General features: G+C 32.5%; 1 protein-coding gene across 4 annotated transcripts in view; it reads left to right on the top strand.

The window, feature by feature from the left end:
- Window positions 1–3,810: 3,810 nt before the first annotated feature.
- The window catches only part of LOC130820564 (protein ACCUMULATION AND REPLICATION OF CHLOROPLASTS 3, chloroplastic), a 22,482-nt gene continuing 165 nt past the window's right edge, over window positions 3,811–26,127 (top strand). Inside the window, exons 1-16 of one of the 4 annotated variants that reach the window (XM_057685986.1) lie at window positions 3,811–4,330; window positions 6,381–6,439; window positions 9,804–9,832; window positions 11,647–11,781; window positions 15,473–15,521; window positions 16,780–16,892; window positions 16,975–17,046; window positions 17,254–17,364; window positions 18,452–18,633; window positions 20,081–20,281; window positions 20,380–20,465; window positions 20,566–20,936; window positions 21,862–21,966; window positions 22,061–22,198; window positions 22,472–22,638; window positions 25,339–26,127. The exon at window positions 25,339–26,127 is cut by the window's right edge and continues 165 nt beyond it. In XM_057685986.1, the coding sequence (XP_057541969.1) occupies window positions 3,987–4,330; window positions 6,381–6,439; window positions 9,804–9,832; window positions 11,647–11,781; window positions 15,473–15,521; window positions 16,780–16,892; window positions 16,975–17,046; window positions 17,254–17,364; window positions 18,452–18,633; window positions 20,081–20,281; window positions 20,380–20,465; window positions 20,566–20,936; window positions 21,862–21,966; window positions 22,061–22,198; window positions 22,472–22,638; window positions 25,339–25,396 (2,220 nt within the window). In that variant the 5' untranslated portion in view covers window positions 3,811–3,986 and the 3' untranslated portion in view covers window positions 25,397–26,127. Of the gene's footprint in view, window positions 4,331–6,380; window positions 6,440–9,803; window positions 9,869–11,646; window positions 11,782–15,472; window positions 15,522–16,779; window positions 16,893–16,974; window positions 17,047–17,253; window positions 17,365–18,451; window positions 18,634–20,080; window positions 20,282–20,379; window positions 20,466–20,562; window positions 20,937–21,861; window positions 21,967–22,060; window positions 22,199–22,471; window positions 22,639–25,338 lie in introns of all 4 variants that reach the window. The other 3 variants (XM_057685984.1, XM_057685983.1, XM_057685985.1) reach the window with 3 other exon arrangements.

Genomic DNA, 26,127 nt, shown 5'->3' with positions numbered 1-26,127 from the left:
TCAAGTATCAGAAATAATAATACCTGTCGGCAACTATACTAACCAAACAGGACAACCTGTTCATCACCCTTATACTTGGATCACAACAAATATAAGAGCTTCATTTCCCCTGTGTTACACTTTACGTGATTTAATATATTTTAATAATTAGTCACGAGCACATAAACATATAATCAAACATACATTATACATTTTATTTTATGATCAGAGGTTTTCCCAAGAAAAATATATCTCAAGAATATTCAATTGCAATATTAATATCATAATATTTTTCTCCCAAATTCAATCGCATTTAAAAACATCATTAAAATAATAATATAACTTTCATCAAAATAATAATATTACAAGTATTTTCCTTTCAAATTAAACCGTATCTAATTTCGTTATCGAAATAATAATATAAATTTTATCATAATAGTAATTATAAATTCAAGTTTGACAAATATAATAGTAAATATAATTTGAGAAATATATAAAACATAACGTCATATAAAATAATGTCATATAAAATCATGCATCCTATTTAAATACATTAATTATCACTTAGCACATAATACTAACAGGATAGTCCTATTAGATGGACATTGAGAATTACCTTGTCACGCGATCAATAATCTCTGTCTACGAATCCGCTGTCTTTAATATCAAAATCTTGCCTTTTCTTGATTAAATTTTAAGCAATTGGAAAATGGAGGAAGTAGTTTGTAAGAGAAAAAGGAAGTGTGAGTAATAATGTGAATGAATTTTTTTTATTATTATTTTTAAAATTTTCGAAATTTATTTATTTATTTATTATTATTTTTTTTAAAAAAAACGGATGTTACAGTTAAGTTTCATACCCTAAGTACTAAGGGTGTGTTGTGTTATTTGTATCTCATTATGAATTTCAAAGTCAAAACCCAAGTACTTATGTGGGGGAAATATCACAAAAGGAAAGTGATTACACGCCTACAACAAGTATCAAGTTTTCGGGTAAAAGTTAGCATTACAAAGATCATCTTCAAGTTATTTCTTAGTGCTTTTGTGTAAATTTATTTTAGCCATCAACAAAGGGAAATACAAATTCTCATATTGTAATTTGTATTTGCATTATTATTTCTTAATACTAACTACTATCCTATAGAAGTGATGAGTGCACATGATAAGATAATAAACCGATTGTATGGCTTGTATCAATAGATGGCTCCTCCATTTTTTTTCAATTGTTGATTCAAATGTAAAATGTGACTTTTAACTCCAAAACGTAGATGAGTTTAAACGTCAATAACAAAACAAAGAGGAAAATGTAGGAGGTAGGTAACTTAGTATGAAATGAGCTAACTCAAGAGGAAATGGAGGGAAAATTCCATCAAGACAACAAAACAGACAACCTCAATCGAATACCTTTATCTACCATCATGTTGCTTTAGTTGACAACAAATCTTAGAGCGCATCAGCCTTGAATAGTAGCGAAACTGATAAATTGCATTATGATAGTCTACACAAGTTCTTAAATTCTTGTAGACCTTGATTAGTGTCCTATAGAAATAGTCAAATGCAACATCAGGTTCACTGTTGTAGGATAAATTCTCCCATTTCTGCTTATCTTCAACATCATGAAGTACAAAGTTAGTGTCTAGTACATAACTCTCTTGCTTCCTCTTGAATGAGAAGATAATGGAGATTAAATAGGAAGGAGATGAAATGATTAGTTAGGTGAGATGAGGATAAACGTACTTTCATGAAGTAAACAAAATTAAAAAAAAAAGATTAAATGATATTTATTTATCTTTTCCGGTGATAGGTAAAGCAAGTATGGCACAGGGAAACAATACCTATACTTAGATTTATTCATGGTTAATTGATACTTGAAAAGTTGATATTATTGTAGGAAAATTAGAAAAAGGTGGAATTATTGTGGATAACTTTTCCTTTAAAATAATAAAATTTTTAAATGACAAATCTATCAATTTTTTTATACGTAAAATACCAAAGCTATTTTCTTAATTATAAAAGTTTTACTTCTATATTAGTGTTTTGTTCTGATATGAGTTAGAAACATATGTTTTTGTAATAACAACTTTGATGTAGACTTCTAATTTACTTTAAAAATTGTATGCACTAAAACTATGTGCGCAATACAAAAAAATTTGTCTTAAAATATGTATAATTAAATACGTTGAACAATAAATTTTAAATCAATACAACAAATAATATTTTGAATAAATTTCAAATAATAAGCTTTTTACATTTGTAAGAATTTTTTATGATAATCTTAAAACGCAAATAACTTATTTGAAACAATATTATATTATTTTCATATCGAAAATATTTAAATTTTATAACGATGTTATATACTTGCGTTGTTTGAAAAGTATAGTTATATATATATATATATATATATATATATATATATATAATAATAATAATAATAATAATAATAATAATAATAATAATAATAATAATAATAATAATAATAATAATAATAATTTCATATAATAGACGAATTTCTTTATTCATTGTGTTTAATTGGTAATGTGTTTTTTAGTCAATTTTAAAACATGCATACTACTAATATTTTTAAATGTTTGAATCCTATTGGTGATAAGAAACAAAGAAAGATATTCCTTTTCTTTTAACAACTCTTAATCATTTGAATTTACCATAAAGGATGCACACTCTTGGATTTAATGTTTGCTATTTCACGGTAATTTTTTGTTAACTGAATTTGCCTAATTTAATATTTAGCACACGAATTCTTATTTGAGATGGTCTTACGGTGAGAGTATTTAATTGAATTGGCCCAATATATATTTATTTTTAAAGTGATAACTTTTGATAATCTTAAAGTTATCACTTATAGCTTAAAGTGATTACTTATAATTTTAAAGTGATCACTTAGAGAAATGGGCTTACTTGCATGGACTCATCTCATATAAGACGGGCTGTATTTAGCAAAGCTCTTAAAGAACATTACGTCTTATATGAGACCGTCTCACCATGAACAAGTCCATACAAGTAAGCCTATTTCTCTAAGTGATCAATTTGAAATTGTAAGTGATGACTTTAAGGTTATAAATGATGGCTTTAAAATTATAAAAAGTCATAACTATAAAAATAAATGTACATTGGGCCAACTCAATTAAAATGGTCTTATCGTGAGACCGTCTGATTTGAGAATTTGTGCTTAAAAGAATTACCATTTGTTATTTAATAGTTTTTTTAGTATATGTTAAGATATATAATTTTATAATTAAATTGTTTTGAATCGAATTTCTTATATTTCCTCCGTCTTTTTTTACTTGCACCAAATATCTTTTTGCGCTATCCAACGAGTTTGTCGAATCATTTATATCTCGAGTTGTATATAATTATGATATATGAAAATATGTGACAAGACGAATAAAATAAAATCTCACATGATTACGTTGTTTTCTCGTGTATTGACCAAAAATATGTAAATTTCCACATAATTATAAATAAATCAAAAGTTGGTTTGATGCAACTAAAAAACAGAGGAAGAAGTATAATTTACTAGTTAATAAATCATTCTTTAGAAAAAAAATAAATTAATACTCACTTTGTTTATGTTCTTGCCATAAAGAATATTTTATTTTGGAGAGAGAAATTTGATTAAGATTTGTAAAATATATATAGATGATAAAATATATCTATGTAAGATCTCGTTAAATTCGTACTAATGTATATATTTTTACTATATATTTTTTATAATGCATATTTAAATATACTACAAAAAGTAAATGAGAATAAAAAAAAAAAAAAAAAAGGAGTACATACACCTGAAGTGGACAGTACGGTATATCTATTTCCATAGGCTAAACACTGCCCCTTCAAATCTTCAACCTTTCTCCTTCGATTTCATTAGTAGTATTAAATACCATGCTTATTGCAATTCACTCCACATTTCAGAACATTACCAAATTTACTTAAAAACCTTCATTAATCCCTTATTCTTTAATCTCGTCTTCCAAGTTCCAACACTCGAAATGGCAAAATTGTCGACATTCTCTTCTCCAATCCTCAAAAAACCTTCTATATGCTTCCTGAAAGCCTCCAATTCCTTCAGTTTCAGTTCTGCTTCTTTATCATTTTATAGTCACATTAGCTTTGGGAAATCATCGACTGTATTGAATAAAAAATGGATTAATATTAGTTGCTCTAATTCATCTTCGTTGAAGAATTGCAGTAATTCCAATGTTAATTGTTATGGTAAATCTGCCGATATATGGTCAGATTCTAAGTTTGTTGAAGTTATTGGTATCGGCAATAGAGTTGATTCTGTTCTTGATTTCTGCCTTAGTTCATCAAGCTCACATTCACTTAGATTTTGGTACTTTCTCAATTGTTAGCTTTTATCATTTTAGCTTAAAATTGATGAATCTTTTATTCATTTACAATAGTTTTTTCTTTCATCTTGTTCCAACTGTTCTTGAAATGAAAGGCTGGACCTCACAATGGTGAAAAAGAATATGAAAAATCAAGAGAAAAAAGATAGCATAAATCAATGGATAAAGCAAACACAAAGCAAGAACTCAAAGATGTTTAATTTGTGTCTTATACATCTCCCTCAAATTAGATTTTATATCATTAATGATTCAACAATATAATAATGAAACAATCCTAACAAGGCTTGAGAATACATTTTAAGCTCAAAAGTCTCCACCTTTAATGAAAGACTCGCTCAATTACAAGAAAGAAATTTGCTTGTCTTGCAACCCTAATTTCTCTCTATGTAATACCCTGCACACCAATCCTTATGTTGATTTAGGCCTTTATATTGGCCCTAAATTAGATAAATAACCCTAGGACAAAAAGCTAGACTTGCCCCCAAGGCCCCAAGTATGAGCAAAAAAGAAAAAGCTGTATTTGCTCCATCATCAAGGTGCTCGAACGAGCACCTGTTTAATTGCTATTGTTATTACTGTTTGCTCAATTGCTATTACTTTGTTGTTGAAGTGTCCATGCATCCCATGCCTTGTTTAAGGCACCTTCCATGTATCTCATGCCTCATATAAGGTGTCCCTTGTGTATCTTCTTGCCTTATTCAAGGCACTTCTTGTCTTGTTCAAAGCACCTTCATGTACCTCTTTGATCACTCTACTGATCCAAAATCTCAAGCTCCCATATTTTCTTGCACACCCAACTTCCTCCTCTAATGTTCAAGACATGGAATAGGAAATCAAATGATCAATATCATCTCCCACACAATAATAGTTGACACTTGCACTATAATTTTTGTTTGTATTCAACATTTTACATAATTGCATTTGGTTTACGCAATAGCATAAAACAATGTCAAAGTAAACTTGCAAATAATGCAAAACTCTGAGTGATGAAACTAAGAAAACTTGGGAAGTATTGGATAATTGCATTTGATGTTAAAGTTCATTTAACTTTTGTCTTGATCATTAGGTTGATGTTGTTTTTGTTTTGCCGTGGCTTTCTTTGTCTCTAAACTATTAGTGTCTGTAAAAGTTTTTGGTTGGTTGAAGACATTGTTGTTGTTTTACTGTAGCCAAGTCGTTATAAAATTTTCATCCATTTAGTTGTCCTAATTAATAATTTCTTCTTAAAAATTATCTGACTGATGCAAATGTTATCAAATAGATTAAGAATTTCCATAAGGTATTATTGTCGTCGTCCAATGTAGTCTTGTTAATAGAAAAGTTTATATTTTGTTGTCTGAGGTGATGATTACAACTTCAACTATATTCAATTGCTACAAAATTTGTCAAATTGATATTGATTTGAGTCTTGAGGAGGTCCTCTTGAAAGTATAATTGTTGCCTGTCACATGCCTATAAAGGTTGTAGATAGAAAAGTTTCATCTTTTTGGTTGTGCCTAATAAATTCTATATTAAATATATCTAGTTGTTATGAGGGTCATCAAATTGTTAGTTGTTCAAAGTTTGTAGAAGGTGTAATTGAGTCTTTCATTCATCACTGATGTCAGATGCTCTATTCTGGACGCTTAAGACATAGGCAATTTGGTATGATACTTCAAGACTTCACTTTGGCCAATATCATAAAACTTCTCACCAAAGTAGGCAAGTTGGATACTTTTCCAACACAAATACTCAAGCCCAATCCCCCTATGTGTAGATTACTTAGCGGTAGTGGAATAATGTTATGATGTTATACTTCTTCAAGTTACCATATCTATTTGGTAAAATTTTGAGTTTTCCATTCTTTGATATTTCTCTCATTTGTTGCTATTTTCTGACGCACAATTACCACTAAGGATAAGGGAAAATCTCTTATTTTCTTCTCTTTCTTCTTTGTTTTCTACCTTTTTCTTTTATTGTGTAATACGTAAGTTCAAGAAGTCAAATTACTCACTCAACGCTGAGAACTTCAAATCTTGTTGCATAATGTTGCAGGAACGTTACCAGAAAAGAATCACTCCAAGGACAGTTATGTCAAAGGATTCTTGAAAAAGGTTAATTTGTAGATATTAGCTTTTGTAATTCTCACAACATATTTAATTAGGTGTTTTTTCTTATGTTCTCTTACTTCTTTTGTCGGTATTATCTCAACCTTAGTTTATTTTTTTGAAATAAATTAAGTTTTGATTAAATCTGGAAACATGTACAATTGATCCTGCTCAGTGAAATTTCTTCTTACATAGCAATGTGGATATGCAAGCTTTTGTTGTGCTATGTATACATGATGGGTAATTGTGAAACTAATAGTGTTGCTAAAAGCGTCTTTGTCTGTTTATCTTAATTTCCCTTGGGTAATGGTAAAGCTTATATTTTTGGTGTACCTTTTCCTCATTTCCTTCTCATGTGAGAAATTCTTCACATTTATGACATTTCCTTGGTAGCCTTCAACTATTATATGAAGTTTATGTCGTTAGAGCTTTTTTGATGTGAGTCTTGAACTTCTATTCTGAAAAGGGTCTAGGAGTTTCGAGAATAATCTCTCGATTTTGGGTTATAAATTTTAGAAAAACTTAATAGTTCAGTTGTAATCTAGTGAAAATTTAGGAGATAATCTAATGGTGTATTTGTGAGATTGTAAATCTTATGATATATGGAGGGTCTTCCTCAATAGTTTGTTGAAGAATTTTCAGGTTAGATTTGCAATGTCTGCTTTGAATATGATAAAAGAATTAAAACATCATGTCATCTTTTTTCCTTTATTCATATAAACACCCTTCCTATGTTAAAATTTCTTGCTAATTAAGATATTTGAGATAATTTTTTTGATGTTAATATGCTTATTATACACTTGCTCTTCTCCCGTCTATATCTCTAATTAATTTTTAATATGATACCGCGATATTAATTATCCAAACAGTAGTTACATTGTGTTAATTATGTCTTTAATTTTTTGGAGGCTATAGTTCGTCCTGGACCCCAGGTTTTGCATGAGATACATTAGAAATGGGGGAGTGGAGTTCTGTGGACTTGTGTATATATGCTTGTTACTTTTCTAAACGTTTCCTGTAAAACTGGTTGTTATGAACTGCCCCCTGATTTTTGACAAGTGACTAGCATAAATTCTGAATCTGCTTATTCCTTTGTTGTGATCTAGTTGTTTGTTAGATAGTTTTTTTCATATCCTGAGTTAGAGGCATTTTCATCCAGTTTTTTCACCTGTTTTGTCTTAAGAGGTATAAAGGATGTGCTTTTGAGGATCAGATTATCTAGCTATACCTTTGATTGTTTTGTTTTGAGTCAACGATAGGTTATTGCTTACGTATGTACAATTGGGAGATTTTGGTGGACTCGAGAAGTTGATCTTGCTTTGTGTTGGTGCCATTTTATGGGTTTTTCTTGAATTGATCGGCTTATCTATTGGTAATGTTGGTGTAATAGGCTGGTGTGGCAACCATTGATGCATACAAATCATAGATAAGAGTAATCGAACTAATACGAACATGAAGCTCTCACAATTTTCTGGTGTCTTCTTTTCTAACTTTCCAATTCATAGAATTAGATTCTATTTCTCTCTTTTTCTTTGAAATGTTTGCCTTCTCTATACTAGAAAATTACCCCATTCTAGTCCACTAAAGCACTACAAGAAAAACGTTTTTTAGCAACAACAACAATCGCTGCAAAAAATACAAAGTCGTTGCAAAAAATATCTTTTGGGACGACAACTGTTGTTGCGGGTATAAGCGCAGCTAAAAGCTTCTGCAACGGCTTTTTTGGTTACAAAATCTAACTTTCTTTCGTATCGAAAATTGTTGTTACAAGTGCTAATTCGTTGCAAATTAATGAGGTATTTATCGCGACAAATAACTCGCTGAGAAAAAAAAATCCTTTATACCAACCATTTTTGTCGGTGCAAAAATTATATTTTTCACAACTTTTATCATTGCAAAAACTATCATTTTCAAGTAAGTTTTGTTGGTGCAAAAAATATTCTAAACTTAGTATTAACTATTTTAGAAAGGACTCCATTTGTTGGGATACCTATATAGTTTTGGTTATTATACTTATTTTTGCAACGACTTTAATCGTTGTGTACTATATTTATTAATTAGACTGCACTATTTTTAGAAATCATATAGAACAAACTATATAAATATTGATACAAACTAACATATATTTATTTAAATCTTAAAAATTAAATTACAAAAGAAATGCATATATATATGCAAGAAAAAAAGATTTCCTTGCTTCTAATCCAATCTTTCATCCAAAAAATTACAAGTGAAAAAAAAATCTTCTAAACTTAAAATTCATCAAGTCATAACTCTTATATCTCAAAATATCGCATTCAATATATGTTTAAATAGGTGAATATCTGCACCACATTATTTTGATTCAAATGGTAGTGACAGGGCAATTTACAGCAACATAACACAACTTGCAAGATGCTGACATGTTCATGTACGTGCTATGACTTGATATTTGGGGATAATGGTTTATGAATGGGTAATTAGGTAATTATAATATTTAGAGTAACTTGGAGAATAAGTTAGTTTTAAGTGGTAGTTTTCTTATAAATAAGGGGAATTAGAGGTACAAGCAAAAACTGACAGCTCAAAAGGTGTTAGGGGCATAGAGTAAAATGCGGTAGCGGTTGTAGCATAGTGCAAAAACAAGGCTGCATCTTCGTATTGCAACCATATTGTAAAGCTTTGTGAGTTTACCGTGACTGAAATATAGGCCGCATTGACTGCGAAATCATCCATGTTGGTCGTGAAATTCATTTCGCGGCCGTTATCGAAACCGTATTTTTTGCACTATGAGTTTTAGTGGAGGTTGAGAAGCTGCGGTTGGTTCAGATGAAGGAACGGTTGGTGGAGGATGGAGTTGCCACCACAGTTGGTGGTGCTTTAGTGGGAGGTAAGTTTTGGCGTTCTCCTTCTAGGGTTTGGTTTGGTTGTTTGGGCTATTGTTTTCATAATAGGATATGTGTAATTTATTGGAACGACTTAGATGTTGCAACATGTATTTTCATTTATTGCAACGACTCAAGGTTGTAGCTCCTTAAATAAGCTATTTGGCCACTGTATATATCATTGCAAAAGAATGCACTCTAATTTTTTTAATTTTCCAGTATTAATTTTGAGAGGTGGGAAATGAAATTTGAAATTTAGTAACAAATATTTCGCAAGATAATAGGTTTCGCAATGACAACTGCTTTTTGCAACGACAAAAAAATAGTTGCTAAAACTTGTTGCTATAAATAGTTTTTCTTGTAGTGAAGTTTGCTTGGTTCGTCTGCCATTTTCTTGTATTGCTTTTTTTTTTCTCTTTTACACTTTCTCCTATATGTTTGTATTGCTCGACTTATTTTTGAATCAAAAATTCCTATATTTATTACCTTTTGTTATATTTGTGCAGAGAAATCTCCAAATATTGTCGACGTGCCTGTAAATCAACAACTACATTCTAAGGCTATTGTTCTTGTTTGTACATTCTTGTCTTTTTCTCATTTTTTTTTCATTATTGTGTTTGCGAAGTTGAAGAAACCCAACACCTAAGATTTCTTAAATGTTTTCATTAAAGTTGGTTGGTTTAATTCTAGAGCTCCGTGGATTGTGGTTTCAGCTCTTTGTTATAAATTAGGGGTCTTAATAAAGGCAAATAAAGATAGTGCACATGTGTACGCTCAACTAAAAAAGGTTAAGCTCGATGTGCTAGAAAAGCTCTGAAATTTGTGCTCGGTTGAAGCTTGATGATGTATATGAGCTTGGAAAACTAATATTGTCTCTTAAAGAATTTTCTCTAGTTTTAATGAATTGATTATGTGAAAATACAATAGAAAATGGATAATAATCGAAATTATATAATAAAATGGGATATATTTGATGTAATTAAGGTAATTACAATCGAAATGTAAAATAAGAAAAGATAGTTCAAGCAATTCGAGAAGCTTGAGATCTCCGAATGAGTGCAAAATTCACTCACAATGTGTTTAGCAAAAATTCTAGCTGATTACTACCTTCCCACTTTCCCCTTTTTATGATAACAAACCCACTAAAAACTAACTTATTACCCAAGTCTCTACTAAACATAGTAATTACCTAAACACCCTTTAGCCTATTTTCCAAAATACAAGTTCATTGCATTTTCATAAATAATCTTTGGAAAACAATAATTAAATAAGTCATAGCGTTCTTCTTTGTAAGACTCATGTAACAAGTCTTTTAGGTTGTGTTTGGAAACAATTAGTTCATTTCAAATTGTAGATTCCAATTATGAAATCACAAATGAAAAATTTGAAAATGACAAGTTTTGGGAAATCATGTTCAAATTTTAACTTTAAGTACTTCTAAAACAATGTTAGAATTGACTCAAATTCCAAATTTGAGTTTTTTTGATTTGTCAAACACTAAATTTGAGCCCACTCTAGATTTCTAAATGAAATCATTTTCAAACCTAGCATGAAGAAAATCAATAACCAAATTTTATGAAATATCTTGACAATTTTTCGAAAAATGTAATGATATTAAAGTATCGAGCTTGAATAGGAAATTCGATCCGAGCCTAGCCAAGCTACTCTTGGTTCATTAAGATCTTGAGTTGAACTCAAGCTCAGTTGACCTAATCGAGCTGAACTTGTCTAGCTCGCGCTTGAATTTATAATGCCTAGTAGTCTAGTATCAATTAATGTTACTTTGAACTTAATGTTCAAGTCCCAAAATTTTCTTTCGGATCCATATAGAAGGTTATTCTTGAATAGAGATACAAGGCATGGTCCAACATGGCACCATTTATGCAAAAACGCTCCTAGAAGATCTGCTTGGATATAATTTTCTTTGGTACCAAGACACCGATTCAATTGTCCCTATTGACGTGTTCAAGATTGTGATCATCAATGCTTGGGACATTTGAAAATTTCGACAAGGACATGAAAAAAACTTTTTATGTAAAAGGTTAGTATAGTATACATCATTCAATAACCCAATTCTAAGTGATTAGTAAAAATTTAGTAATCAAAGTCAGTTGTGCCGTGTCTCAATTGCATGGCGGGTTTCGACATGTGTCTAGTGTTGGTATCATAAAGTGTTGTGTCGTGTGGGGATGTGTTTGGTGGCCACAAAGATAAGGTATGGGCATCATAGATATTACTCATTGGTGAGAGGAATCAAATTTGTGCATGTCGAGTACTAATTTTCTTTTGTACAACTATTTGTAGTACTTTCTTACTCATGAAGGTTTTGGCAATTTTTTGTCTGCATAGGTGGCAAGTGCTGGCTATGGGGATGATTATGTCATGGCCATTGATATCCTTAGAATGATTAGATCTAGCGGTGGATTGGCTGTTGCTGTTGTAGTCAAACCTTTTAGTTTTGAAGGCCAAAGACGCCAAGATGAGGTGGGTCATCGTACTTGCTTTCAGTATAAGTGCATTCTCTTTATCATAGAAATTCTTATTTTGAAATTCTTCTTTGAATCAAAATGTCATCTTTGTTGTTTAAATATATGAAGGAATAAAAATTTTACTGCCACATGTAATCCTTATCTAAAGAAGGAATATTTGATTATGAAATAGTAACCGTTGATTTATAATCCTTACAGTGGTGTATTTCTTTAGAATTTGACTTATCTTCATCTAGTAAGCCAACTTATTTCGGAACTTTGTAGAAATTAATGCAGTTATTTAAACTTTTCTATCCCGTATCTTAATTTTTTCGTTAAATAAGTTAAGGTTAAGGTGAATAAATCAATTGATGTATTGCTTAGTTGAGCAATTTATAGTTCAAATATTTAGTTTGAAGAGAACTGTGGAATATGTTAATGACATAATATATCTCTAGATGGATCAATCTCTGCTAGGTTTGAGGAGTTCAAATGTATAACAATGAGAATCATTTGTTAATTATAGCTTCAAAGTATACTCATTTACAAAACATAGCTGCAAATGTTATTTGCGAGTTATAGCCACTAAAAATCATAAAATGCAAGCATTGTAACAACCTTTTTTAGATTCCGATTATTGGAAAATAAAATAACCTATTAACCTCTTTTATGACCTTTTTTAGATACGGAGTGGATTAGAGTAAAGAAATAGAGGAGAGAAACAAAGAGGATAGAGAAGTTAGTTTTCTTGATGGAGGGAACGTAGGTAGGGGAAGTTAAACATATTGAGTAAAGGCTAAGGGTTAAGGGATAAGGATTAAGAGTTCAGGTTAAAGGTAAAATTGTTAGGTCAAAGTTCATAGAAGCGGTTAGCAGCTCATTTTATTTTCCGATAATCAAAATCCGATTAAATGGTTACAATCAAAGTTAAAATCAGGGTTCTACTTGGAATCATTTAGACCTATAGAATCGAATCAGTAGAATCTAATCGTATGATCGTAAGATTCTACAATAAACTTAAATTTGCTATCTAGTTATAATTATTCACCTCAAAAGTTTATGTTTACTAATTAATGTTTCATTCACTTCATTTTTAAGAATGAAATAGAAAAATATAAAATAATTAGTTTAAATCTTCACACCGATAAAGAAATTTATTTTGAAAAATTATGATGGTGGATAGTTGAATTGTAATAAAATTAATGAAAGATGGTACATAAGAAAAATTTTAAAAAATTAAGAAAAAGTTTGTAGAATCGAATCGTTAAATCGTAGAATCGTGTTATGATTCTACCTCTACAAATTTTATTTTAATTAGAATCGTAAGATTCTACCAACTTACGATTCTACCTACAATTTGAATCGCTCGCTTATTTTTGAACCGTAAAATTGTAGAATCCTAGATTAGAATCGTGATTTTAATAACCATGAACACCATGCTTGCAGTTTTTGACTTATAGAGGCTATAACTTGCAAATAAAAAACTTTGCATAGTTCAAACACAAAGTCTCTTTGTATCTGTTGCATTGTAAAGGTTTTTAAATTTATAGAATTGATATTACATTCACTGTCAAAGTGTAAAACACATTTTAGCCCATATCAAGGGATATCTTATGATTTCGGCTGATATCACATCACTCCTGTTACCGCAAAACTGTGTCGTTGTCACATTCATGATCGTTACCTTTAACCTAATCCCTCCTCTCACCCACCATGCCCCCCTACTCTTTGCCATATTCCCTACCACCCTTGTACCCAACCAACACAATTTTAGCAACTTAGCGGCATACTCACCCCCAACACCACCACTGCCTCCATCTTAATGTTACTATTTTTTATAATCAAAGTGGTGGTTATGTGGATAGTTACTATTTTTAGGAGTTATTTCTAATTTAGTGGAGTAAGTTATGGAGTCATGGGATGAACTGCCTATTTTTATGTGAGTTAGTTATTTAGTTTTCCTATTTAATAGGTACTTTTATTTCATTTTTATATGTCGTAATGAGAAAGTTAGTGTTTTGCATTTTATTCTATATCTCTCAACATGGTATCAAGAGCTTCAAGATAGATCAAAATTTTTTTTCCTTCCGCTGTAGCCTTATTATTTTGTGAATGGAGTTAGCTTAAAAGAAATACAAAAAACAGAAGAGAAGAGGTAGAAAAGGTGGTGAGAGCACTAAAAAAATAATTATTTGTGGGTGTGCTATTATTTGTGAGTTTTCTTTAGAGTGTTTTTGGGTGTTATATCAGTTGTTTTCAGTAATGTTTTCCCCTTAAAAAAAGTGTGTGTGAGTGATAAAAAAGGGTTTTAGTTGTGTGGGAAAGAAAACAAATGTAGTTCTTAGTGAAAATTAAAATTGTTATGAGTGTTTAGTGTGCAATCATGTCAAAGTGTTGGCTATTATGTTTTGTGTGTTTTATAGGTTTCCTTTTATCCTATAAAAAAAGTCTGCTTGAGTGTTATGATGAAAAAAGAGGGGGTATTGAGTAAGTTGAGGTGAAGTAGTAATCTTCACGAGCGTGAAAGTCGTGCTCAGGGCAGAGACGATTTGTTAAGTTATGGTCGTTATGAAGTTAAGTGTCTATTCATAGAAGAGTGCTCGATAAGTGTTTGTGTTATCAATAACAAGATATAATGTTGATGCTCCGTGTTTTGTGTGTTGTGGTAAAAGTCAAGTTCAAGTGTCGGTAGTGTGAAGGAAGTTTGTGTGTTTGGCAACAAGACAATTATAGTTGTGCGGTGAAGATGACAAATTTTTTAAAGCTCTTTGTTAGTAATGTGCAGCAAATTCGTGCGAAAGATATGGTTGTGTTATGCAGTGTTGATCCATAATAAAATGGAGTGTGTTGATCATGGTGTATTCAAGTGAAGTTGAAGATTGTTTAATTTTTATGAAATTTTGAATCAAAGGGGAGTGTTGAGTTGATTCAAAATGTTAGTTATAATCAAAGTAGTGGTTATGTGGGTAGTACTATTTTTAGGAGTTATTTTTAATTTAGTGGAGTAAGTTATGGAGTCATGGGATGAACTCCCTATTTTTATGTGTAGTTAGTTACTTAGTTTTCCTATTTAATAGGTACTTGTATTTCATTTTTATATGTCGTAATGAGAAAGTTTGTGTTTTGCATTTTATTCAATATCTCTCAATACTTAAGCCCAAATGTCCGCATCTCTCTTTAGCCGCCCTAACTGCTTACGCCATGCTAGCCCAACCAGATTTTAGTCACCCACAAGTTCCACACTTCAACCAACATCGCGTAACTTGGTTTCAAAGGTTTTTTTTGGGCGACAAAAAAGAGCGCAAAAGAGGGGCAATGGTTGAGAGGGCGGGGGTTGGAATGACGTGGGTGCTTGGGATGAGAAGGTATCTGTTTTTTTTCGGGCAAATTGACCTACTATTGTAGGTTTTCTACAGCTACAAGTGATGGATGCTAAAAGTAAATGCCCTAAAGTTCGGATTATTCATGGTTAATTAAAAGTTGGTATCATTGTTGGGAAAATGTTAAAATGTTGTATTATTCACGATAATTTTTCTTATTTTATTTTGTTTCCTTAATAGTATTGGCTCTTGAAAGCCGCTAACAAATTATCGGTACTAGCAGATTTTCTTAAAGTTTATATAGTTGTTTCTTAACATCCCATGTTTGACAATTTCTTGTATATGTCTTTAGTTTCACCAAACTTGCAAATTTTGTGATATTGACAGGTCAAACTTTTGATTGACAAACTCCAAAATAGTGTGAACTTTTGTATAGGTCAGTGGTATGCCTCTTAATTATTATTAATTTTGCATGTTTTCTTTCATGCTCCCGTTGTGTTTGTAACTTGTGTGTGTGTGTGTGGGGGGGGGGGGGGGGGGGGATTCATATCTTTCTAATCATATTGGGGGCTTGAGCTATTAGTATTATTGTTGTGATCCCTCAAAGGAGTAAAAAATTCTAATTCAATATTGGATTCATTAGGAAAGTATATGCTCCCATCCTAAACTTCAAGGAAATAGACGCCAATTTATCGTGTAATAAATTTTGGATATTGTTGCCGTGATCCCATAAAGGAGTAAAAGATTCAAAACTCCTCATGTTGGATCTTCTTAAAGTATATAATTCAATATTGGCTTCATTACGAAAGAATATGCTCTCATCTTACACTTTCAGGAAATAGACGCCAATTTAAGGTGTAATAAATTGTGGATATGGATCGTAATTATTAGTTATACTCGGTTCCATACTCTTGAGTGGATGCCATGTCTTTGTAACCTCCCCCTTTGGTTAGTCATCTATTTTAGTCTTCAATTATTTTGCATGTAAGTAGTGACTGATAAATACTCCTTCTTGGGGAAGTCTACAACATTTGGAAGCTTATCACTACAATCATGTAATGAAAGTTCTGATTACTCAACAATGAGGTTCAAGTTATAGTTTTTTAATACTAACTAAGAATTGATTAAAAAGCAAATAAATGTTTTACAAATAAAAAATGACTTAAAAAGTCAATATTGACACAAATCAATAACTATTTCTAAGTAGTCGTTAATTTTCACAAACTTAATATTTAAGTTTCATTAAATTTATTTTTCATCTAATTTAAGCCTAGTTTTCTTTTATCATCAAGTAGATGGTTTCCCAGCCTATCTTTTTTTAAGGTATGTTGCATACCTCTATTGGTAAGCAATTTCCATACAACATCTTTCACAAATGGCTTTTGGATTCTTTGCTCTTTCTATTTAACATTACCATTCAGGACAGTGGGAGGTGTCTTGTTTATTTTACAATTTGGGTCGTGTACCTTTTTCGTTCCTCTAGGATCTATGGATTCAAAGACCTTGTGTGCTTTAATTTCCTTTCAGGGGAAAAATTGATATTTTGCTTATTTAAACTATGCTCTCTGTCCTTCATTAATGGTTGTTTCTCAACTATAAGAAACTAAAATATTATTTCTAGTTCCTTAGAAGCAGATGAGCATAGTCTATGTGCTGAATTCATCTGGAGATATCTTCTTTGGTCAATCATGCAGATATAGATATTGACACCTTGCTGAAGATGGATTTAGTCACTCTAGATGAAGCTTTGAAGACTGCTTATCAAGCTGTTTTGTCAGCCATTAATGCTGTTTCCATTCTTGTTTCCGTAAGTACCTTTTGATCTCATAATTGAGTTTGTGGTTCTTGTTGATCTTATGTATAGTCTGAAATCAATCTAATATTTACAGGATACATACAAAAAACACATGCATTCTCTGCATGATAGTCTGACACAAATTGCGGTTGGTGAAATTGTAAAAGTGAGTCCTGAAAAATGTGTTTGCCTCAAGCCTACTGGAGTTTTTGTTTGATCTAATATTTTAGCCTCACATTTTTCTTGTGATCGTAAAACTTCCATCTGAAGTATATGCTGTGATGAACTAAATCCTTTTCAGACTCTTCGCAGCCCCTCTTAGTGGTGTGGTTTGGAATGGCTTTTTTCATGAAGCTAATACACTCAATTGTAGGTCTTGGAGAGTTACAAGGAAGGAAGAGTTGGATTTGGTACTGGCCATAATGTCAAGGCATCCATTGTACAAGCTGTCTATGACTGTCCTTTTCTCTCCATCGGACTTAAGGTAAAGTAGCATTTTTCATTAAGTTACAGAAATTTATGTGTTTGTGGGAGAGCATTTGCTGTTATGTTCTGCAACTTGCTTTCAGATGTGGAAGCATTTTTCTGCTTTCGTTTGCTTCTTGCTCCCATTTCTCTCTTGATCATTGTTTAAGAATTCTAATGACTGACTTCTTCTACATCTAATCTAAGACTAAAAAGTCATTTGGGTAGTTCTCGTCTGTGCCTTTGCCATGGTGCAGAGTCAATGGAAATGCGTGAACTAGGATTCAGGATGTATTTGAAGAGCGAAGGGAGAGGGAAAGAGGGATAAGGATTAATTCCTTTACTTGGATATGGTTTTGGAGTGAAGCATGGGAGGAAACAGAAAGATCCAAATACCCTTTCTAAAATTTCTTGCAAAGTTAGAAAGGTGTGGAGGAAATTCACTAGCCTTACTTGGTTACTCCTCTCTTCTTGTCGTTCCCTCCCTTTCTTTCCTCTGCCTTCTCCTCACTCCTCATGGGTAAGCAAATACCGTGGTCCACATTGAAATCTTAACTTTTGCTTATCTCATATGAAATTCTATTGAACGTGATCATCAATATATGTAATTGACAGTTGTTTTGATGCTCAATGACATTTACTACTTCACCATTAATAATGGGCTCTAGCAATTTCATAGCCATTTCAGAAGTGTCTAATACTGTCCAAAAGCTTTTGAATCCAGTGGAAATGAACAATATGTTGAATTTCTATATACTTATCATGTGTTATGACTTATGACTCGAACAAAGCCACATTTTACTCTGACATATCAATGTCCTTGGAAGGGAAGCAATGTATGGGGGTGCAAATGAAACGTATGGAGTGAATTTTTTTTTTTTTTTTGGTGATGTCAGAAGTCAGAATAATATAGGAAGGTTGTGTGATGGTATAGGGTGGGGAAGTGAAAGCCACTTGGAAATTTGTGATGATTTTTTTGGGGCGCCTAATAGATTACACTAAAGTCTCAGAACTAGTGCCTTACTAATAAAGCTATCAAGAAAGCATCATTTTGTATCTATTCCAGGGCATTACATCATGATTTTGTTTTTTTTCCTTGAATACAGGACCATGATGGAGTAGTTATATGTATTCTTTCAAGTTCCTCAGCGATTGGAGATACTGATGTATGTACTCTTCTGCGTACTTTTCGTGAAGTAACAGAGTACAATAAAGAAGTCATACTTTCTATTGTTCGTAATCCTAATATGAAGCCTAACATGATAGGAACGACCGTGATAACAGTAGGGTAAGAATACATGCTTGCTTTAAAGTAATATTAACTTTGGTTGTGTTGTGTCTAGTCTTTCAGAGTGATTATCGGTGGCCTATCACTTTCTTTCTCAGTTGCAACCATGTGAACAGTTAGAGTTATATATTTTTCATTATTAAATCATGCCATATGAGATTATAAGTAAATTGCAATTCTTAAGCTATTTAAAAGCTTTTCTTTGTACCAAGTTAATGGAAACTTTTCTACATGGGATGGCAGGATGCTGTTGCATTTTAAATTTCTTTTTTAAACCATCTTCTTGTTCTGTATTTTTAAATTTATATCCTAAGTGGCTGCTAGGGATGGCCATGGGTGCAAGATCCTATTGGACCTGCCCTAGACCTGCCCCTATTTTTAGGGTTTGGGTCCAACTTGAGGACCCAGCGGATCCGAGTTTGGTTCCGAGTAAAAACAAAAGGGTCTAGGGTCTTCGGACCCGAACCCTCACTCTGGACCCATTTAAGACCCAAACTAGTCAGCATCAAAGTGATTATCTATGTTGTTATGGTGTGCTTTGGTTATCCTTCATTTGCACTAGCTTGACGTAAGATATACTCCCTCCATCCCAACTTAGTTGCAATGGTTGTTCTTATGCTTATTTTATTTTATTTGATTCTATTATTCTAGGGTCAATGTCCATTATTTCGATGGGCTAAAGATTTGTGTTTCTTTGGTTCGGCTTATAATGGGCTTAATTAAATTAGCTCATCAAATCTAGTGCACTTAAGCGAAGTTGTACTTGACGTTTGCTTCTAAGGGTTAATCGGAACCAACCTCTTTGTTAGTTTTTTCATCAACAAGTTTAAAGTTGCGTACATTTGACTGTCTCAAACCCCCCAAGTAGGAGCCACTTAATGGCATTAGGGTAATGGAATATTGTATTCTAGGATTGCTAAAAAATTAGGGTTGGCCAGTGCAAATTTCCTAAAATAGGGGCATTTTATTGAATGGTGTAAATGTACTAAAGTAGGATTGGATGTTTTATATTAGGCTAATTTTTGAGGTTTTCGTAGTTAAAGTTCACTATGTTAGGAAATATTGCATCTAACCTGCAATATCTTCTGAAAAAGAATACTTTGTAACTGATTGGGGATGGGGGGAGGGTATTGGACTTATCTGAGAATTTTAATTGGTACTTTTTTCTTGTCACTGACGAAAAACAATGACATGCTTAAACACATTCTTTGTTCTTTAATTCTCTTGATATTTTTGTGAAGTTTCATGTATACTAATAAATGGAATTGAAAAAATTATTAACAAGCTTCGTTTTGAATGATGTTTCTTACAACCATTTTTTTTACTCTGGCTGAACAGGTGCCTTCATTCATTATTTAATTTTTAACTGACGTTTTGTACAAATATTGTACATTTTATCCTTATCACATTTCTTTAGTTGTAACTAATTGCTGTGCTTCATGGCCAGTGTTTCTGAAAAAAAGCCCCTTCAGAAAAGCAACATTCTTTCTCGGTTGGCGGACAGCATCCCATTTGTTTTCAACTTTTTGCGGAGGCAAGATACGCAATCAGGAAAACCAGAGGAAAATAACTTAAGAGAAAACATTTTTCCTTCCACGCTGGCGAACTTCATGAATGAGGTGCTTGTAGATGAAAATTATGGGGAAAAGTATGTTTATTGCCATGGATTTGTTGCGTGAATATTTTAGATGATGAATCTTCATTCCCATTTATTAATATATGCCACTTGCTATTATTGAACTCTAGGGATTCTGATGATGGAGAAACAAATAAGGTTGATTATCAAGATAATGATGGTTATGCGTCCAAATGTATAGAACAAAATATACAAGGTGACAGTTTTTCATGTACTGCTTGAAAGTACTCGTGTATGCTTTTTGTAAGGTATCTTGATTCTTGAATTAAAATACTTGTACAATGCTTCTTTAGCAGTCCAAACTATTGCAAGGAAGCTATCTATCAATCGGAACCTCAGCCGAGGACATCCTCAAGAATGGCACGAGGAAGAGATAAATGTTTCTGGAGCTGATCCTATGGCTGATAATCCACGAACAATTCTGCTTCCAGTTGGTGTGAGATTTTCTGATGACTTACAAAGAACTCGTGATGAATCAAATTTAAGTCCTGCAGAAAAAATTGACAATGAAGATGTTAAAATGCAAGCATCAGCTCTTCTGGGTGTTCCATCTCCGAATGGGACTACAAATGGGTTTTGGAATAGCGCATCAGTGTTATTGAAAAGAAAACAACTTATTGCGTCTAAGAAGCATGGAGGTCTTTCTGCTCGTGCAGCATCTATGCTGGTAAGTGTAACTTCACCAGCTGGTTACTGGTATATGTTTTTATGCTCTTTTATTTAAACTGGATGAAACTAGCATGGGATATTCTTTCACATTAAAACCTAAACTAAACTGGCATAGTTGCTGAGTATACTTAAACTACTATATTAAACAAAGTATGATTCTATTATTCTATATGAAAAATCTATAAGAACGTGGTTTCTTCTACTTCTCTTAAAACCCTACTGAAAGGTACGTGTCTTGCTTGTTAAAGCCACCATCATTATTGTTGTCACTGGGAAAAGCATCACCACTACCATTATGATCTAGCAAGTAACAGCATGCAAAGAGATACAACTTACTTTAAACCTAACAACAAGAATCATACGGAGTTTGAGAGCATTGGTCATTAATTTTAATAAGACACATCATGAAAGGAAACTTGGGATGGGAGTGTCATAAGGGGTAACATAAAAAAAGAAAACCATCTTTTATAGAACATTCTAGCTCTATCAAAATAAAATCATAAGGTAATTAGCTTTTTATTCAACTAACAAGCTAGCTATTATGCAAATGAAAAGGCTAGATTTGTTAGTTTTTTTCCAATGGCTTTTGGCTTGTTGGTCAACATTTCCTTAAATAAACTACCAACAACCGATACTTTTAACAAAACATCTTCCTAAATAGTTGGCTTATCCAGCTAGTTTAAAAGCCCACAAAAACAACAAACAATTAAATCAAGACAAATAAAAAAGCAACAACTAACAACAACTAACAACGATTTACGAAACACCCCCAATGAGATAAGCATCTTGACCATGTTTGCTTGCCAGTAGATGCTTTGTGTCTTTATGTACTGTAAATTGGATGTCACAAATATAAGTATGCCCATGCATATAATTCGAAATATAATGAACAGCCTAGCTCTAACTTATTTGTGTTGCAACAGGAATCAGAAAGGGATACTAACACAAGATGGAGTCCTGTGATGGAGATTCGCTATAGAGGAGGAGTCTATAAGGGCCGTTGCCAAGGTGGTCTGCCTGAAGGCAGGGTACTAAATTTCTGACTGAACTCCGTTCTAATCCAGTTATGGACTCGAGCATATTAAAATCAGTGCACTTGAAATTTAAAGATGTATCCTGCAGGGTCGCCTTACCTTTTTGGATGGTACCGTCTATGATGGAATGTGGCGATATGGTAAAAGATCGGGAATCGGAAGCCTGTTCTTTAGTAACGGAGATGTTTTTCACGGATCTTGGAGGGATGATCTTATGCACGGAAAGGTTAATTTTTGTTTAGCAGTTTCATTTTCCAGTGTTTCTTGCTAGAGGATTGACTTCTTGAGCCTGCGACTCTTCTAAAAGCCTTGCAGGCAGCTGTGCTTAACTTGCCAGAAGTTGTGAACTTATTTATTAGTTATCGTTTCCTCTTGTCATCCTCTGAACAGTTCATACTTTGACTCTACAAAAGAAGACATTTTTTCAGGCCAATTGAAACAAACTTGTCTAAGTCTGTGATTTTTGTAATTACATCAAAAGGATTTTATTTCTTTCTAGGGCTGGCTTTATTTCCATACTGGAGAACGATGGTTTGCCAATTTTTGGAAGGGGAGAGCAAATGGGGAAGGAAGATTCTACTCGAAGTCTGGAGAGGTCTTTTTTGGATATTTTCAAGATGGTTGGCGACATGGTCAGTTTCTTCATGTCAAAGTTGATGGCACAAGGTTCGTGTTTCTATCTTTTATATTTCAGAATGAGATGGTTGGAATTGAATGAGCCTAGTACTGGACATTCAAATTATGCTCAAAGACGTGGGCGTCATCAATTGAATGGATGAGAACAATGTGTGTAAATACTCATTTAAATTGATTTTGTTGGGTATAGATTAGTAGTTAATATTATTTTAGTCATTGGCGTATCTAGTTAAGGTGATGAGGTTGCATATGCAACTCTATAAAAAAAATTCTAGAAAGTAGTACCTAGATCTTGAACCCATGACCTACTGTCAAATATGGGTAATTAATCCCACTTCCATACCACTAGACTACAGCATTCACATTTGTTAATTTATAACTTTAAGTCATAATTAATAATTTGAAAGAGCAATTACAATTAACAACTATTAAAGCAAGGAAATAAATGACTATTAGTTTACTTCGTTGTCCCATTTTCGACTTTTCTTCCTCCCAATCTCAGTTTCAGAATTCTCAAGTACCATTGCTGCCGGCTTGTCGCTTGCTTGTGGCCTGCCCACAGCCACTACTGCCGATACTACCTCTGCCACTACATTATTATTGTCGACAGTCCACGACCCCACAATCCAATACCCCATGCTTATATTAAAAGTTATTGAAATTTGAATTAGAATTTAGAATTTAATTAAGTATTGTATTGTGAATTTGAGTATGATTTGATTTGGGCTTAATTCTAATTTTCTTTAAATTATGATAAAATCAATTTTATTTGGGTATTTGTTTATAATTAGAATTTTAATTTGCTTTAAATTATGATTATTTCAATTTAAATTAGAATTTGTCTTTGTGTATGATTTCGTTGATTGTTATTCATGAATAACGTTAAAAATTATCATTTTAATTAACTTTTAAAGTGTCAAATTTATGTTCCGTGTTGGGAATGGGCTATGATAATGGTGAAGAACAAACAACAAAATGCACAAAGAACACCCAAAAACAGAGCACAACAACAATGGACAATAAACACAAGATATTGAGGTATCTATGGATACCTCCCCCTCAAACAATACTTACTTTCATTATATATCAACATACATCAATGAGAAGTCACACACAAGCTTTGAGAACACACTCACAAAGCAAAGACCTTACCTTTAATGGTGGTCTCACTCAAACAACCTAATACAAAGAAGAGAGAACTCTAATGGTGTAAACCCTAGTTGCCTCACTTGTATTAGATTCTCAACGGTTTTCCCAAGGCTATTTGAGCCTTTATATAGCCCACAATATCAAAAGGAAATCGTAGGGCGCCTTTATATAGCCCACAATATCAAAAGGAAATCGTAGGGCTAAACCTTAAAGCCCACAAAAGTACCCGCAACAAAACAGAAACATGCGCTGAAATGGCACCGGGAACTGCTCGACCCGAGCAGCCTTGCTCGACTAGTCGAGCGAGCATACAAAACAAACGGACTTTCTCCAGGTGAACCGCTCGATTGAGCCAACCTTGCTTGACCAGTCGAGCGACACTTCAGGAGTCTCTGATCTTCAAGTGAGCTGCTGCCATGATCGAGCAAACCTTCACTTGAGCCTTGCCTTCACCAAGGCACACCAAATCATCATCATTTATCACTTCATTAAGTGATCCAAAGCATATACTTCCATACTCCTTTGCACCCAGAGTATCATCCTCCATTGTGCAAGATAGAGCATGGGCCACCAAGTGATCAAACTCATTACATTACGTTTCTTTATTTATGTTGTAGTCTTTCAAATTATGCTTTACTTATTAATGGGAAACAAGAAGTTTTTATTAAGCTCGCAACCCTATTTCAAATCCTAAGTCTTACCACTGATTTTAATGTTGGATAGGGTTGATAATCTTTGTTAGTGACAATTTTCTTTTGGTGATTTCTTTGAGTTTATGTAGCCGACCTAATATTGTTGGGATTTAGACCTTAGAATTGATGTCAATGTCAATGTTGTCGTCTAGATAGACACTTTGAGCATTTAAGTACACATTAGCATGACTACTAAAATTAAGTTTCGGTGTCCTTGTTGAAGGACATTATGGTGGTGCACCCATTCTTTTTCTTTGTGAATCTAAGTAGGTCACATGATAATGAGTTGTAGAACTTAGGAGTCAAATTGTTCGACAATTGTGTCACACAGCACGTTTTGCACTTTTGTGTCATGTTGCTATCTTGTTGTGGCATCATTCTACTATTTTGTTGGCTTTTTCTCATGTTAATATAGTCGGCTCGATATTTTGGAATTATAGTTTCGCATTGTTTTATCATTTTAAGTTTCCTAGGTGGGAGCCACTTAGTGGCATTATGTAACTAAAATGTTGTATTATCTTACTATTGATATTTGGTATCAACCGTCTTTAAGTAGTGTTTCTTAAGTTGTGTTTCCTATCGCTTTTGTGCATATGCTCTTCTATGCTTTTAGATGTTGGCTTATAAAAACAAGCACCACAGTTAAGTTAAAGGATCGGCTATACCTTATAATGACATTTTAATTTTTGATTTATCTCATTAAATAATACAATTTTTGAAACACAACTAATTGTTTAAAAACTAGTAATCAAAATTTTTAAATTTTGAGATTTGGATAGAAACTAAAATTTTAGATTAATTTTTTTTAATGTAAATTTAATTTAATTTATGATAATAGTTTGCTTTTGAGATTAGCCATTGTGCTAAACTAAAGTTGACTTAATCGCAGGTTTGTCGAGACGTGGGAAGAAGGTATCCTGGTGAGTTCTGAGGAGGTAAACACATAGCGTAGTCTAGTAAATGTAGAAGAGAAGTTTTATCATACTTTCTCAATTCTCCTCTTTTGTTTTCTCCTGCCTATGCTTATTATTATAACTATCGAGCTGTGTTCATAAAGTGTAAGCTAATGTTTCTGTCTATGATAATCCATTGTTAATAGATTAAACTGGGTTTGAGTAGCATAAGATATGTTGTATGTATAAAGTCATAGGGGGACATGTAAGATTGTGTAGACTCTAAAGAGATTGTTATTAACTATAAGCTCTATAGGATTTTAATGTATAAAGTGTGTCTTTTATGTTTATGTCAAATTTTGGATGCCTATATTTTATATGATAAATGCCTACAATACCAACATTCAGTGTAACAATTACTTATAATAAAACCTACTTTGAATGCAAATTTACATTTTATTTGTGAACAACTATACTTTATATGATAAATACTTACAGTTTCTATAATAAAGACCTACATTTTATATTACAATGACCTACAATGTATAATATAAACAACTCTTGTCAGTTTAATAAATTAAACAAACCAAATTATAGCAAATAAAGCTATTCGATAATAAAGAACACACATCTTTTGCCTTTGACCTTAGATCCTTGTCTAAAGGCCATTTATCTTCTAAAGAATGCTTGATGAATTATACCTCAACATCCTCAGCCACTGTTTTTCCAACATCAACTTCCTCTGCCACTGTTTTATCAACAACATCAACTTCCTCTATATCGAT

This window comes from Amaranthus tricolor, chromosome 8 (genome assembly GCF_026212465.1).
Source record: "Amaranthus tricolor cultivar Red isolate AtriRed21 chromosome 8, ASM2621246v1, whole genome shotgun sequence".
Lineage (NCBI taxonomy): Eukaryota > Viridiplantae > Streptophyta > Magnoliopsida > Caryophyllales > Amaranthaceae > Amaranthus > Amaranthus tricolor.
Note: the sequence above shows the minus strand (reverse complement) of the source record. Positions and strands in the feature narration are given on the sequence as shown.